This window comes from Neolamprologus multifasciatus, chromosome 5 (assembly GCF_963576455.1).
Source record: "Neolamprologus multifasciatus chromosome 5, fNeoMul1.2, whole genome shotgun sequence".
Lineage (NCBI taxonomy): Eukaryota > Metazoa > Chordata > Actinopteri > Cichliformes > Cichlidae > Neolamprologus > Neolamprologus multifasciatus.
In genome coordinates this window covers 14665626-14681152 of record NC_140443.1, presented here as the reverse complement: position 1 = coordinate 14681152, position 15527 = coordinate 14665626, and the positions used below count along the sequence as shown (strand labels likewise).

Below are 15527 nucleotides of genomic sequence, written 5' to 3'. Positions count from 1 at the left end.
TACTTTTTCCGAGTCTGACTTAATGAGCTCAGCAGTGGGTGGTGCTCATGTCAGCTGGTCAGTGAACGCATCCCTCCGGCTGTCTGTCGTTCAGTGAACGCACCACCGCTGTCTGCTCTCTAGTTACAGTATGGCGGCTGGGACTTGCGGAGGAGGACAACTTCTTCTAGATTCCTTCCACAAAACTGTTGGAAGGCGACGGCATTAATATAAAACTTATAGCGGCAACCACGAGATACACTGCAACAGACGACAGCGGCATAACTTGTGTTTCTTACTGGGGCTTTCCCCAGAAAATTATCGGACTGGTGTGTGATGCGTGAGGACCCGCAGTCAAGAAACTCCCCTGATTTTTCCGCGTCGGTTTCTGCTCTGACTGTCAGTTAGCCGGCTAGCTGCTAGGTAGCTCCCTTCAATGCTAACGCTCGCCTGCAGAACTCTATATTAGCAAAAAGAAGCGCTAGCGTGTTGCTTTTATTTACTCCAGGTGACAGGGATGGTATATCGTATCCATTCGGTAAGCGGACTGGTTGAAAAAGATGGGGAGAAAAAAATTGTGGACCTGGACGATAACTTTGTCAGTACTCATTAGCCTAGCCTAGCTTAACCTAGCGTTCTAGTACAACGCCAGAAGAGAGTTAGCGCTTCGCCTGTCCACCAGCGAGTTAGCCAATTAGCATTTTAGTTGCACAAGACGGCCAGATAATCCTCCCCTGTTCATCCCTGTGGATGGTTTTGAAACGTCTCCGCTGACTAATTCAGACGAAAAGTGGGCACTGAGCTGCTTTAGTTTTATAACTCAGGGGTGTTTTGGCGTTCGGGCTCGCTAGGTGTTCTCTGGTGGAGGGAGTGGTGAAGGTAGGGAGATAGGAAGGTAGCTAAGGTTCCCTGCATCAGGGCAACAAGGTCACTCAGATTATGAAGAGCCATACATGTCAACTACACTTATAGATGACACTTTAGTAAATGACAGACGCGTGTGTGTTGTGTGTATGTGTGTATAGGGTGATGAACGCTGGGGTGTGTGCCTGCTGTTAGCTTGCTGCAAGAGAAGACAACACAGCTCAGAAGCGCGCAATAATTGGACCTACTGCTCTTGATAGACGTTAAACAGACAGTTTAGTCAGCACAGAAGGAGTTTGATGGACGTGAGGGGCTGTCAGTGCTATACTCACTTATGTATGTCTTGACACATGGCAGCTTGGTCTGTACATAGTGCCTGCTGTCACATATAAGCGTCGTTATGTAGCTTCGGTGGGCAGTCAGTGAGGGGAATGTCCTGTCTTTTTTTATACCTGTTGGTTTGTTTTTTATTTCTCATACACGAGAGAGGACCATGTTTACTAGTTAGTGCCTAGAAGATTAGAGGACTAACATTTCAGCCTACAGATAGGCCGCAGATATCGTAGATTATTCCTATCTTTTTTTTGGAGGAGGGACTGCACCAGAAAAACCTGCCACTCTGGATCAAGAAAACTTGCCCCTCGTCTCTGGTTGGAGTAATACTCTCAAGCCAAAATCAATGCCTTCAGCGCTGGCAATATTCGCCTGCCGACCCAACTCGCACCCATTCCAGGAGCGGCATGTGTACCTGGATGAGCCCGTCAAGATCGGCAGGTCGGTGGCTCGGTGCCGGCCAGCCCAGAACAACGCCACCTTCGACTGCAAGGTGCTGTCCAGGAATCACGCTCTGGTGTGGTTTGACCACAAGACTGGCAAGGTAAGCGGCAACAGCACTTAAAATTACTTTACGTAAATTGCTTTACTTTGGTGTTTATGTGGGCCTGAAACTACAGTAGATAGATACTTTACTCCATGTCTTCTTATGGGTTGGCCAAATGAAGAGAACCACCAGTGAGAAATATCACCTCATTGGTTTGCATCTTTAAATAGACAGGAATAAAAGGCCTATAAAGAGGAATTTTGCAATGTTAGCTGCTCATCTTGTTTACTTATATTTTCCATGGATGATCCCAATTAGCTCACAACCTTTCTTTTACTGTGTAAATAAAGTTCTTACCTAAGTGCTTAAAATATAGCAGGAGATCCAACTTATTCCAAACTGAATCATTGTAACCCTTACATCAACTTGGGATAATTTAATATGCCTTGTAATTGTGACTTGAAGATTTATAAATCATTTTTACCTTCATGAATCCAGGTAGCAGATTTTAATACAGCTATCATTATTAATACTAATAATGATAGTTCTGCTGTGGATCTAACAGGCTGCTGTTTAAAGTTTGAAATATATGAGCAGGTTGTGGGATGAAATGAAAAAGCAATGTTAACAACAGCATAATCTGTGTCACTCCTGTCAGTTATGCTGATGGATTAGTTTGTGTCACTATGAATTGTGGGGAGGCATTGTCTCTTTAGTTATAAAGGAAGTGCTGTAGCACATTTTTTTAGTGTTTAGAGCAGGGGTGGGAAATTGATTTTTCCCAAGATGGCCACATGAGAAACTGACCCTTGTGGAGGGCCACACCAATAAACTGAACTCAGTTATGCTCAGTTTTCTCTTCTTTTTCTCACGTGAGCCCTCGGGAAAATGTATTTTCCCCCCACAGTTTAGAGAGTTCAACCGGCTCTTCTTATTGCTTCCTTGTCACTTCTGTTAGGAACCTCCATAAGAACAGCTGACGCTGTGACTAGTCTGGGCTTTTTCTGGTTCATAATAAACTTTTAAGCGAGTGGGGCACTAAGCAGGATTAGTGAGTGTGTAGTTGAGGTAGGGTAGCTTACTTAACAAATGTGTGCATTTTGCTGATATTGCCCAGCTTTTAATTTTTTAAAAAGGAAGTTTTCAGCAAATTAAATACGGCTTTAAAACCACTTAATTGATAACTCTTTGTTCTGTGGACTGATGTGCCTGAACGATTTTGGAGAAAATCTTCACAACTTTACATATGTTTTTAAATTTATTTAAGTAGTTGACTTAACCTGCTATCTAAAATTACATAATTGAAAAGGATCAGGATTTACAGATGCACCAGTTGCAATTTTCCTCAATTTTAACTGATAGCATATACCCACTCTGCTTCAATGCAACGTTTTACTTTCATAATAAAATAAATTATTAAACTTAAGAATTTTCCCCCAAACTGCAGTACATTACAAGATCTTCTCTCATTGGAAAATTGAAAATAAAGTTCGCAGTCACTGGAAAGAGTTACAAATAATTGAATGAAAATGAGGTGCTGTACACCTACCTTTACCTGTCATATTTTATGTAGGCAAACAATGTCAAGTTCAACAGATTTATATAACAAAACAAATGTCAGGTACTTGCATCATTTCCTAGTATTTTTATAACTTCACCAGATAACAGGGCATTGACCCTTCTCTCTTTTCCCACTCATCTCTGTAATTTGTCTCGTAATTGCTTTGATCTTTTGCTCACGCTGAGGCTGCTGGCTTGTGTCTGGCTCTAAGTTCTGGATAGTTGTAGCTTTAACCACTTTTCCTTTGTTAGGTTCTTTGTCTCAGTGGAATTGTTGTTATGAACTTTTTCACTCTTGTGTTTTACTTTGGCGAACTGTGTCTTCACTTGCAGTGAGGAGGTTAGATGGTTTTGACATAGTGTGTGTGGTTGTGCATGTGCATATGATGATTTGTCTGCATTGCTGTGTGCATGTGTTGTGCATACATGAACTAGCCTTTTCTCAGTCAGGGCAGAAAACGCTGGCCAAGTTCCTGATTGGGGAGTTGATCGGTGCATCTCTACTGAGTTGGGACCTTTTTGTAGTGACGAATCCAAATTTTGCAGCAACATATTAATGACTAACCTGGCATTATGGATGCATCAACTCGAACTTGTCTTTCTATCAAATGATGGCATTTATCTCTGCCCATCAGGGACCCTAAAAGCAAGATTTTCACCAAGAACGATTTACTAAATCTGTAGCCAGGCAGTACATTATTAAATGTCAACTGGCCCAACTTAGGAGCCCTCCAAATGTTGCTGCTATTTAGATTTTAGTTTTCATTTATATCTGCACTTATAAAACAGCTGTACATTTTAATTTTTTATTTCTTTCTGTTTTTTTAAATAAATACTTCTGACTAACTTCCAGTGGATTCCTAACTTGGCTAAACTTTGTGAATTCTCTCTTTCATGGATGACTTGGTGTTAAAGTTTATTGTAACAGCCACACTAATCATTTTATTGGAGTGAAAGAGTTTGGACTGTTTAACTGTCAGTACGGTCTCTGTGTTCGATTTTTGGGGACTGAAGGAGACTTTGGACCTGGACATGTATAACTGCCAATAACTGAAACCGAGGTTGAAATCACAATACAAACTTCTCACATCTCATAGTGTGGGACCATCATTTCATACCATAATACTCATGTGGAAGTGATAATTTATTCTCACTTATTTTAAGATTGATCAGGTAATACATGGACTGAAAATCTAAATTGTTGTAATCTTAGCCATTAAGAGCGCTCTTGGTGCTAAACCAAAAAGATAAAATGAAAATTTAGTGTATCTGCCAGGTTTTCTTATAAATGGGATGTATTTATTTATTTAAATAAATAATGTGTCTTTCTTCTGAATTATTTAAGTAATTTCTGTCATTAGAAAGTGGACAGTAAAACCAAGAATCTGTTAAATGCAGAGAATGAGATAAAAATAGTTGTAGGACTCATTTTTCAGACCAGGGGCTAAACTTAGTCCAGGGCTAACCAAAATTCAAAGCAGATATTCATTGAATGGAGCCCACATTCCAGTCTACGATTAGACTTAATCCCTTTCAGGGGAGCCAAACTGTTGTTTCGTTAAAAGGCACAGGTCTGAATGTAAATTGGGCATATAAAATCTGTGCGTTGTTGCATCTGTAGTTTCTCTGCTGAACAGGTTAAACAGGCTGAGACAGCCATGGGATTACCCAGCACTGTGGTATGCAGGGACTTTGAAATACCCTCTGTATGTCTGTGTGTGTGTGTGTGTGTGTGTGTGTGTAAAGGCAGCACAGGCTATTTATAACGACACTGGCAGCGTCATCCTTTCCTCTGTTCAGGAATAAACGCACATGCAGACTCACACTGATCTGTAGGATCTTACCATTCACACATGCTGCTGATTGTATTGAAACAGGGAAGTAATGATTTGAGATTATTGGTTTATCACTTGAGTTTTTATTACCAAGGAAGTTTTTTTCTTATGGCTCATGAAAGGTTGTATTTGCTCTCTATATGTGTGATTAATACAGTCAGTTGAATTTTAATGTAATAAATGTAGGACCTAGATAATTTGTTTCCTATAGAATGAGGTTTTGTTTGTGGCGGTGTCGGGGCAAAGGGCATGTGTCCACACACAAGCATGTCCGTGTCAGGTAATGTTTCGCAGTTTTTCATTAGGTTCTTTATTTTTAAGTTTTCACAGTGCTTCACACTGGTTTTACTTGTGAAGCAAACAGGCATACATGCACGCACGCTAATAAGAGTTTTTTTTCCTTACAGTCAGTATTTTCACATCAAAAGACCAATAAATCCTTCATTAAACTGCCTGCATGGAGAGTTTCATTGTGAAGGAAAGTGATGTTTTTTTCTGCTTCCATCCACTGATATAAAAAAAATATATCTGTAGATACTAATTATTCTCGCATATTTGGATTATAGATATAAAAGTTCATATCTCCAAAAAACAGTATTACTATAGATTGAGCTTCCCAGTAGTATATGAAGTCGAATGACCACTACCTTGCGTTCTAGTATTATTACCTGTTTTGCAATTAACTCACATAGATTGCATGGGACTAAGGCAGCAGAAATATGTATTAGGGTAATGCTACACACACACACACACACACACACACACACACTCACTCACTCACTCACTCACTCACTCACTCACTCACTCTAAAAGTGGCTTGCCTAACCTGTACCTCATAACCGTAGTTTCCTCTTGCAGAAACAATGTTTGTGTGTCACATGACTCTGCAGTTTTAGTTCTTGTAAAAATCACTCTAATGTGAAAGGGTTTGAGGAGTGATTGCTGTATGGTTATTCACTATACATATATATATCTCCCAGCTAGGGCTGGGCGATATGGCCTAAAATTCCTATCGTGATATAATTTGAAGCATGTGCGGTAATGATATATATCACGATATATTCTTTTCTTCTGTATAACGTATTTTCCACACTATAAGGCACACTTAAAATCCTTTAATTTTCTCAAAAATCTAGAGTGTGCCTTATGTATGAATTCTGGTTGTGCTTACTGACCTCGAACCGATTTTGGCGTGCAGAAATCTGTTAAAAAATGTTTTAGTACAACTTTGGTAAGCTGCACTGCTTGATGGATTGTCAGAGCATTACGGCTGCCGTAGTGAGGAGCTTCGCGGAGTAATCTGGGCCCAAAACTCAGTCCTCTTCAGGTCCCAAAGTCAAACGAACACTAACAGTTAAAAACGGTCTAAATTCTTTCATCTTTAATTAAATCATCAGCATTGCTGCTTTATCGGGTGTAACAATTAAGTTTAACATCCATGCATTCATGAAAACAGAATTTATTAAATTTAACGGAGTTAAAAGTTAAAAGGAAGTTAGCTCGCTAGTTTACACATTAACATTTTATACCATGTTCTGACTGAGAGATTTTTGAAACTAATTAAAACGTACAGCTCTGCTACCACTTCCAACATAAATGAAGACAGAAAACTAAACAGCAGTGACGTTTGCAGGGTTACTGAAGTTGGACTACCTGGTATATAATGTTGTGCTACGTGATTGCTAGTGACACAGCTATGTTAGCATAACATTAGCACAGTGAAGCTAGAGGATGAACGCCAACTTTTTTTTTCCACTTGATAAAAGTTAACGTGAGGGATTCTGGTAGTCAGGGACAAATGCAATCGCATAGCAGGATGCTACACACGGGCCAAACTTAAGTCAGGAGAACAACTGAGATTATTCATCCACAATACGAGGTTAGTTATTAATATACTGCAACAACATGGGAATAGAGCAGCTGCGAGATAATTCAACATTAATGAATCAATGTTACGGAAGTGGAGGAAGCGCAGTTTTTGGCTTTCCCCATATTTCAAAAGTGCTTCATCTCTTTGCTATGACTATCGCCCGGCATAATTTGCAGATGATAATGGTTTTAGCCACTGCGATGCTTTCGACCAAAACAGGCGCCGCTTGATGACGTCATCAACATGTGCTATTGCGATAGAGCGATATAGTCAAAATCTCTATCGTTGGCCAAATTTATATCGTTTCTATTGTATATCGTTTCTATCGCCCACCCCTACTCCCAGCCATATATACGTGTGTATACATGTGTATATGTATATACATGTGTGTGTATACATGTGTAATAAGATCTGGGCTATCAACACCTACGCCCTGCCCGTGATCAGGTACCCAGCTGGTATAATAAGTTGGCCAAAGGAGGAGATAGAAGCCACTGACATCAAGACAAGGAAGCTCCTGACCATGCACGGAGGGTTTCACCCCAAGTCCAGCACCCTGAGGCTGTATGCTAAGCGGATGGAAGGAGGCCGGGGACTGGTGAGTGTCAGCACCACAGTCCAGGATGAGACGACGAACATCCACAAATAATCACGAAGATGGCCCCAACTGACAGCGTGCTCAGTGAATACCTCAGGCAGCAGAAACCCAAGAAAGAGAAGGATGGCGAGGAACCATCATGGAAGGACAGGCCCCTGCACGGTATGTACCGCCCGCAGATAGAGGAGGTGGCTGACATCCAGAAATCCTACCAGTGGCTGGACAAAGCTGGACTGAAAGACAGCACAGAGGCACTAATCATGGCAGCACAGGAACAAGCTCTGAGCACAAGACCCACAGAGGCTGGGGTCTATCACACCAGGCAAGACCCCAGGTGCAGGCTGTGTAAAGATGCCCCTGAGACAATCGAGCACATAACAGCATGGTGCAAGATGCTAGCAGGCAAGGCATACATGGAACGCCATAACCAAGTGGGCGGCATAGTGTATAGGAACATCTGTGCAGAGTATAACCTGGAAGTTCCGAGGTCAAAATGGGAGATGCCCCCAAGGGTGGTGGAGAATGACCGAGCTGAGATCCTGTGGGACTTCCAGATACAGATGGACAAAATGGTGGTGGCTAACCAACCGGACATAGTGGTGGTAGACAAACGGCCATAGTGATAGATGTAGCGGAGCTGGAGAAGTATCAAAGGCTCAGAGAAGAGCTCGAGAAGATGTGAAGGATGAAGAAGTAACAGTGGTCCCAGTGGTAATCGGAGCACTAGGTGCAGTGACTCCTGAGAGAGATAGGGGTATTTATGCACTTCAAAACTGGAACTACTAGTGACCTTAACTACTGGTTGTTATATTGTTCTTATCTCAGGTTTTTGTTTTGTTCTCTTTCAGCTATAACATTTCTGTCAATTCTGCTCTCTTTGTTTGTGTTTTATTGCTTTTCTTTTCTCTTTTTTCCATATGGTAAATGGTAAATGGCCTGTTTTTGTATAGCGCTTTACTAGTCCCTAAGGACCCCAAAGCGCTTCACACATCCAGTCATCCACCCATTCACACACACATTCACACACTGGTGATGGCAAGCTACATTGTAGCCACAGCCACCCTGGGGCGCACTGACAGAGGCGAGGCTGCCGGACACTGGCGCCACCGGGCCTTCTGACCACCACCAGTAGGCAACGGGTGAAGTGTCTTGACCAAGGACACAACAACCGAGACTGTCCAAGCCGGTGCTCAAACCAGCAACCTTCCGATTACAAGGCGAACTCCCAACTCTTGAGCCATGATCATTTCAATATTCTATTCTTTCCCACCTCACCTCAGACTTGTCTTTGGGCTGTTTCTTCACATTAATGAAGGTAATCTTACCTGCTTGAAGAAGCTTTTTCTGAGGTGGTTTCTAATCACTTCATGTGTATTTTTACACCATGAACTTGCAGCCCATGTTTAATTACCTCTAACATCTCTGAAACTTGACTGTGAGAAGCTCATAGTCTGGCAGAAAGAGCATACCAGGTCAGACATAGTCCTGAACATTATTAGTGTGGATTTGCACCTGTTAAACAAATTATTATTAGTTTTTTAATCTATAACAGCAGTTGCCTATTGACTCAAAGATGTTTCGACATCTCCCATAGTAGTCAGGACGGCAATGCCTTTATCACTTTCTATCTGAGATCTGTGAGTGTGAGGGACATATTTCATATGTAACAAAAAGAGGCAATGAATGCCCATTATGTCAGAATAAACTGACATAAACATGTCTAACCATATTCTACACATGTATATGGATCTAGCCTGCAAGAAATGAGGGTTGCTGATTTTAGCTCTGCTAGCCACAATCACCAAAGCTCTCAAGTACACATGCAGTATTTTTATGGCCAATGTTTAACCTCATCTACCTGACTGTGGTCAGTTTACTAATGTTTGTGAGTGTTTGCTCGTTTTTATACTAAGTTAATTAGTCTGACACCCTAGACTTCAAGCAGACAGGGAGCACTGACCTGCCATACAAAATTGACTGTAGATGATCCTGGCAAACACTCAAAAAGGATTCCCCATTTTAGGGCTGCTCGATTACAGCAAAAATGATAATCACAATTATTTTCACTAAAATTGAAATCTCGATTATTTGACAATATTTATTTAACCCTTTAAGACCTACCATAGAACCAAGTCTGCCAGAGCTTATATTATTTTTTTACATGTTGTAGTGCCATTTGTGGGAGCATTTCAAGTTGCTATACATCAATACAACTGTTATAGCCCATATTTTAATAATATGTATGCATTAAGTCCATAGTAACTACATTAATTGCAAAAAAGTGCAATAATTGAAAATCATTTTTGTTTGTTTTTTACATATATTTCTACTTGGAGAAATTTAAGAGGTTTATCCCTCAAAACTTTAAATACAAAAAAGTTGCAAAAAATAGTTTACAACAACAGGAAATTTATTTTGAGTGTCTTCATAGTTTTATTTTGGAGATACAGCAATTTTTATATACTGCAGGAAAAAACAAAAAAACAATCCTATGATGCAAATTTGTAAAGAAAACAGCATGTGTATCAAAATAAACTATTTCCAGCAGTGCAATTCGAGTTCTAAGCATCGCAGAAACTATTCAGAAAAGTCAAACATGACTTATAAAAACACCAGTATAGGCTTTTAAGGCCTACAAGTAAAAAAAACTACATTTTCTGCGAAACTGACGTCACTTCCGGTTTCGGGCAGGAAATTGTGAAAATGCGATAGTTCGCATTGACAATGTGGGAAGTGTTACGAACAGCTGATCGGATCGGCAAAGCGTGTTTCTGGAATATTATGTTTTTGTTCCTGCAAGTGCTTCTTATGCAATTTTTGCAAAGCTTTATGTGGAAGAAAACCGCGACCTAGGACAAGCTGATGGCATAAGATGTACGTACAACTCCTCCGGTTTCATATGCAAAAAAAATTATTGCGCTAGCTTACGCGGTTCAGGTTCTACAGGGATTTAAAAATAGTTAGGCAAAACGGAGCGTGCTGCTCTGACCGGCTTTAAAGGGTTAACAATAACAATGTATTGAATAATGACTTTAAAAAAATAATATAAAATAGTGCGCAAATACTGTCAACAGTGCAAATGTTTGGAATATAAAAAATAAATGATAAATGTAAACATCTATGTTTAGTGAACCTCGCAGTGTTGCTCTGTGGTGCAGCTACGACACTGTAGCAAAGTTTACACACTATGTCTACTTGATCCACGTCTGACTCCGCAAACCCATAATGTTTCCACACCACTTAAGTTTTTTTTTTTACCTCTCTTTTCAACCAACGGCAGTCACTCTCCTCTCCAAATAACTTCTGCTTAGCTTTCTGAACTTTCCTCGGGTCCTCTGAATTGTTGTGATGCGTTTTTGAAATGCAGAGAGGTGCGCTCGATTTGCCACACGGAGCAGCGCGAGAGTAAAGCAGGAGGGAGTGCTAATAATCGGCTCAGTCATTTTTAATGAACGTTGAAAGCCCAGATTGTAATCATGATTAAAATTCGATTAATTGAGCAGCCCTACCCCATTTCTTACATCTGAGGAGATGACTGCTTGAGAGCCCATCAGAGCCTTTAAAAACCAGGCTGACATATTGTCTTTTACATTTGGTCAGGTTATAGTGTCTCAGTCAGACTGAGAGACTAACTCTATCCTTGCACGCTATGCAGTGGAATCCTGGTTCTGGTAACTACTGCAGAGGAAGGATGAGCTAATTGACATGAACGCAGCTGGTGAGATGAATATCTGAAGGGCTCTGAGAGAAAATAATGAAGTGTTTATTTAAGTAGTAGCCATCATGGGAAGGTCAGACTCGACCCAGCTGCTTCTCTCTTAACCCTGGAGGTCCTGGAACTTCAGTTTAGGAACGGTATGGCTTCAAGAGCTCCAGACAGTCAGATAGATTGATTTGTAACAAGAGGATATATCAGTCAGACAGTTAAATAGTGCTGTGCCATTTTTGGTTCATGTTTTCTACTTTCCTTAAAGTGCTTTAACAACTCTTGATAAATGTAACAAATTGATAACACTCCGTCTGTGCACATATCCCATTAAATTTCCTGCTGTTTCTCATTACTCACTACTCTTACACCTGATCTTTGTTTACATGTCATAAAAAACGTGGGTAGTGCACCAAAATGTTATAAATGAATGAATAGGGTTATCATAATGTTATAAGTTAATCTAGAAACAACAAATGTAAATAATTTTCCTTCAAAGTGGCCCCAGAGAACCACATGTCCTACCTAATTAGAAATGGTTCTTAGCAGCCTTGTCTTGGATCAGAATGGCTGCTTATAGGGTGGCGTATAGAGCTGTGACTGAATATTAAAAATCTGATTTATATAATTGAATATTAACAGTTTTCCTTGTTTGATGGATGGATGTTAAAGGAGTGAATATATACATTAGCAGACTTGGTTCTTGCACAGTTATGTCTGAACCAATTTTACATTTTCCTTCAAAATTTTTTGCCCGTTTGAAAACCATAGATGTAATTTTAACTTTAATAAATGTTAAAAGGGAGTTTTTCCTTCCCACTGTCGCCAAAGTGCTTGCTCATAGGGGGTCATATGATTGTTGGGCTTTTCTCTGTATCTATGAAGCGCCTTGAGGCGACATTTGTTGTGATTTGGCGCTATATAAATAAAATTGAATTGAAAATTGAATTGAATTGAAAAATAAAATGATTTTCCATTTTCCCCATTGGCAGGACTTTATGACTGTCATAATATTTCAAACCTACCCAGCCTTTTTAAGTAGATGGTAGTCAAATAAATGGGTGGACTTTATATAATATAATATAAATAAAGGAACCTTTACGTCAGATTATTAGGTTTACGTCCCACCTCGCTGACATGAATCATAGGAACAGTTTTCCCAGTTGGGTTGGGCAGTGTGTTTAAAATTTTCCACCAGACAATTGCTGCTATATTGGTAAAAGTAAAAGCCTAACCCTAACCTCACCCATTACCACCGACACCACCACATGAAGAGTTGGTCATAATAGTGAAGAGAACCAATATATTTGTCCATTTTCCTAACTCTGTAGCCACTGACCAGTTTGTCAGTCGGATGGACTCGCAGGCAGATACTTGTCAGATTAAATCTGATTTAGACTTAGTGAGGTGATCCCTCTAATACAGCTGTATTACTCAGTAGTTATCCCACCAGTCATTCATTCATCCAGTGTGTTTGTATGCTGAGAACTCTAACACGTGCCAGTAGACCAGATCAGACCAGACTTAGCATCCTGCAGGACATAGACATGACTGCACAAGCCAACTCGTGTTGTTTTCTTTCTTCCTTTTTCTGTCAACATCTGCTTGTTGTAGGTTTTTAAAAAAAGTGAATCATTCTATTTTTATTTATACTGAACAACAATGTAACTTTTCTTATGATGCAAGTGTCCCGTTTGTGTTGATTTGTATGCAGTACCTCATCAGGATCAACATTTCCCTCTGTGAGCTCTCTGTGCAGGATTTGGAATTGACAGGTAGAAAGAAAGAAGGGAAAACCTATGCAGAAACTAAACTGAATGAACTATGAACAGATTTAGAAGATTCAAAGGCTCATTATCTACTCAGGTGTAAAAAACGGTTAGCATGTAGAAACCTAAGCATTGTATGAAAAAGAGAATATTGACGTAAAAAAAACAAGCCTTGCCATTTGCTATGTGCTTTTTGTACTGTAAATCCTGCATGGTTAATTTTGTTTTGATGCAATTGTTGTTGCAACCATGAAAATCAACTGATCAACTGGTTGCGGTAGAGTGTGTAATTTGCTTAATCTCTCAATTAACAAGTCCATTGGGTACACAACCTAAATGATTTACAGACAGACCAAAAAGAGTTTGTATGTGACAACACGTTGTCATCTCAACACACAGCATACCGATGCTATGCGACAAAACGTCGGAGGCATGAGAGCCATTTGGAGTGAATCTATACATGTAAATGTGTTTTACGTTCTTTCATTAATTACTTTGGAAAACACTATGTGATAGGGTTATGGTTATGGTTAAGATTAGGGTTAGGGTGTGTTATCACCATGAGCGGCATTCTATTGGATTCAACTGAGAATCTTGAGTGTCTCATAAGGACGCGGAAGGGTACCTTTCGCGTTACTGTGAGACGCCTCGAGCCGTGACAAATTGTCGGTATAGGGCTCGATATAACGATATATATCGGATGACGATATAAAAACATCTATCGTTTCCTATTACGCTATCGTTTGTTTAGTGGTGTCGTAAAATAAACTGTTTACGGCAATATTATTTTCATCGTTTTGATGGTCACTGTAGTGGCTATATTAATTAAAGTTCTCTCTTTCTCTTATATTTAATATAACCACACTATGGACGGACAAGCAGCTGTTTTTACGTGTTGTCGTTAGCAACAATGACAGTAAAACCATCGCGTAGCTCTGCTGTCCGCTTGTTTGTTTTCCATGTAAACCTTTCACAATAAAGCTCAAGATCCTGTTGAGACCTTTCAAAATAAACTGAATCACGTGAAAGAGTATGCAGAGAGTTTATGGATGAGAAGCAAAAAAGAGCCGTCAGGTGCTAAATAAATAAACCTTTGACTCAAACTTTTGAAAGAAAATGGTAGCCGTTACAACTTATGTCTAAAAATGTATAGTTTCATGCATCGGTTAAAACACTCGACTCCAGGTAAAGGACGTCCAGCTGGAAAAACGTCACGCAAGTCGAGTTGCCTAAGATTCACAGAATTTACAGAAAATATTACATTTTTGTGATTTATATCGTTGTCAGGACGATAAATGTCTTATATCTGGATATGAGATTTTGGTCTTATTGCACAGCCCTACGTCGGTATGTCACGTGTTGGGAATGAGAATTCTCTGTATATGAATCATGTTAAATACTTTTTTTTTATTTTTATTTTTTTTACCATTTTCATAAAACAAAATTTTCATAAAACTAAAGTCAATGATGAGGAAGGTAGCCAATGTGGATTTTAACACAGCATCATTGGTAGATCGTTTGGTTAGATCATGATTAAAGGCAGCCAAAGAGCTGGTCAGTCACCCAGGCAGCTGGTGGAAAGCAGTGCTGACAGCAGAGCAGAGTTGTTGTCTGGTGTCAATAATCCACGGCATGGTAATAACCTAAGCATGAATGCCAACAAGGCACAAGAACGTTGCTATACAAAGTGGATTCAGATCTGTAGTACACTTAATATCTGAGCACGTGTGTGGAGGAATAAGACTCTTTTGGCAAGAAGAGCAGCCTGGCAGCCTCAGCTTTGGCATCGTTCATGTGTTTAGTGATAGAGTGCTGCTTCCAGATATTGCAGCAGGATACCACAATGGAGCTTTAGAAGTTCAGTTTCTGACCGTTATGAAACTAGGACAGATGTCTTATTTACATCCTTTTTAAAAACAGCTTTTCAATAACCCAAAACATCCAGCAGCCTTTAGGTGAAATGTTTTTTTTTTCCTGTTCCTTAATGCATACCATACCAGCTTTATTTATAAAGTACTTTAACATAAAACCAGGGTTCACAAAGTGCTGTACATATACAAATAGCATAAGCAAAGTAAAATAAAATAACTAAACAAATTGTATGAGCTGACATCCTGAATCAGCGACATATTTAAATGACCAATCAGATTTTCTTTATTGGCTTTAAGTGATGACTGAATTTGAACCAGGTTACAGTAAATGTGAATATTTATTTCCCTCACTGGGAGAAAAACATGGCAGATTGTCATTTAGCTGAAGTTTGGTTTTATCTTTAACATCTCCTTTGCCTTGGCTCTTTAAACAGCTGCTGGTAAAAAGCTGGGATAGTCTATTGAGATGGATAAATTCCAAAATGTATCTTTAAGTGTTGGGGCTCTGATACCACCACTGTCAATGGGAACAGCAGATATTCTGATGTCCTGTCTGTCATTCCATCTCTTCTCTGTCTGAATTTTGACTGATCCTGACATGTTGCTGCAGATTTTAGTACATTTTAATTAGTATTTAAACATGTTAGGCTAGAGG

The 15527-nt window shown here is 39.8% G+C and overlaps 1 protein-coding gene across 11 annotated transcripts in view; it reads left to right on the top strand.

Annotated features, from left to right (window-relative positions):
• Nucleotides 1-90: 90 nt before the first annotated feature.
• slmapa (sarcolemma associated protein a) overlaps nucleotides 91-15527 on the top strand; it is a 79857-nt gene continuing 64420 nt past the window's right edge. For 10 of the 11 annotated variants that reach the window (XM_085160547.1, XM_085160544.1, XM_085160543.1 and 7 more), the window contains exon 1: nucleotides 91-1720. In XM_085160547.1, coding sequence (XP_085016673.1) covers nucleotides 1523-1720 — 198 coding nt within the window. In that variant the 5' untranslated portion in view covers nucleotides 91-1522. The remainder of the gene's footprint in view (nucleotides 1721-15527) is intronic. The other variant, XM_085160546.1, reaches the window with a different exon arrangement.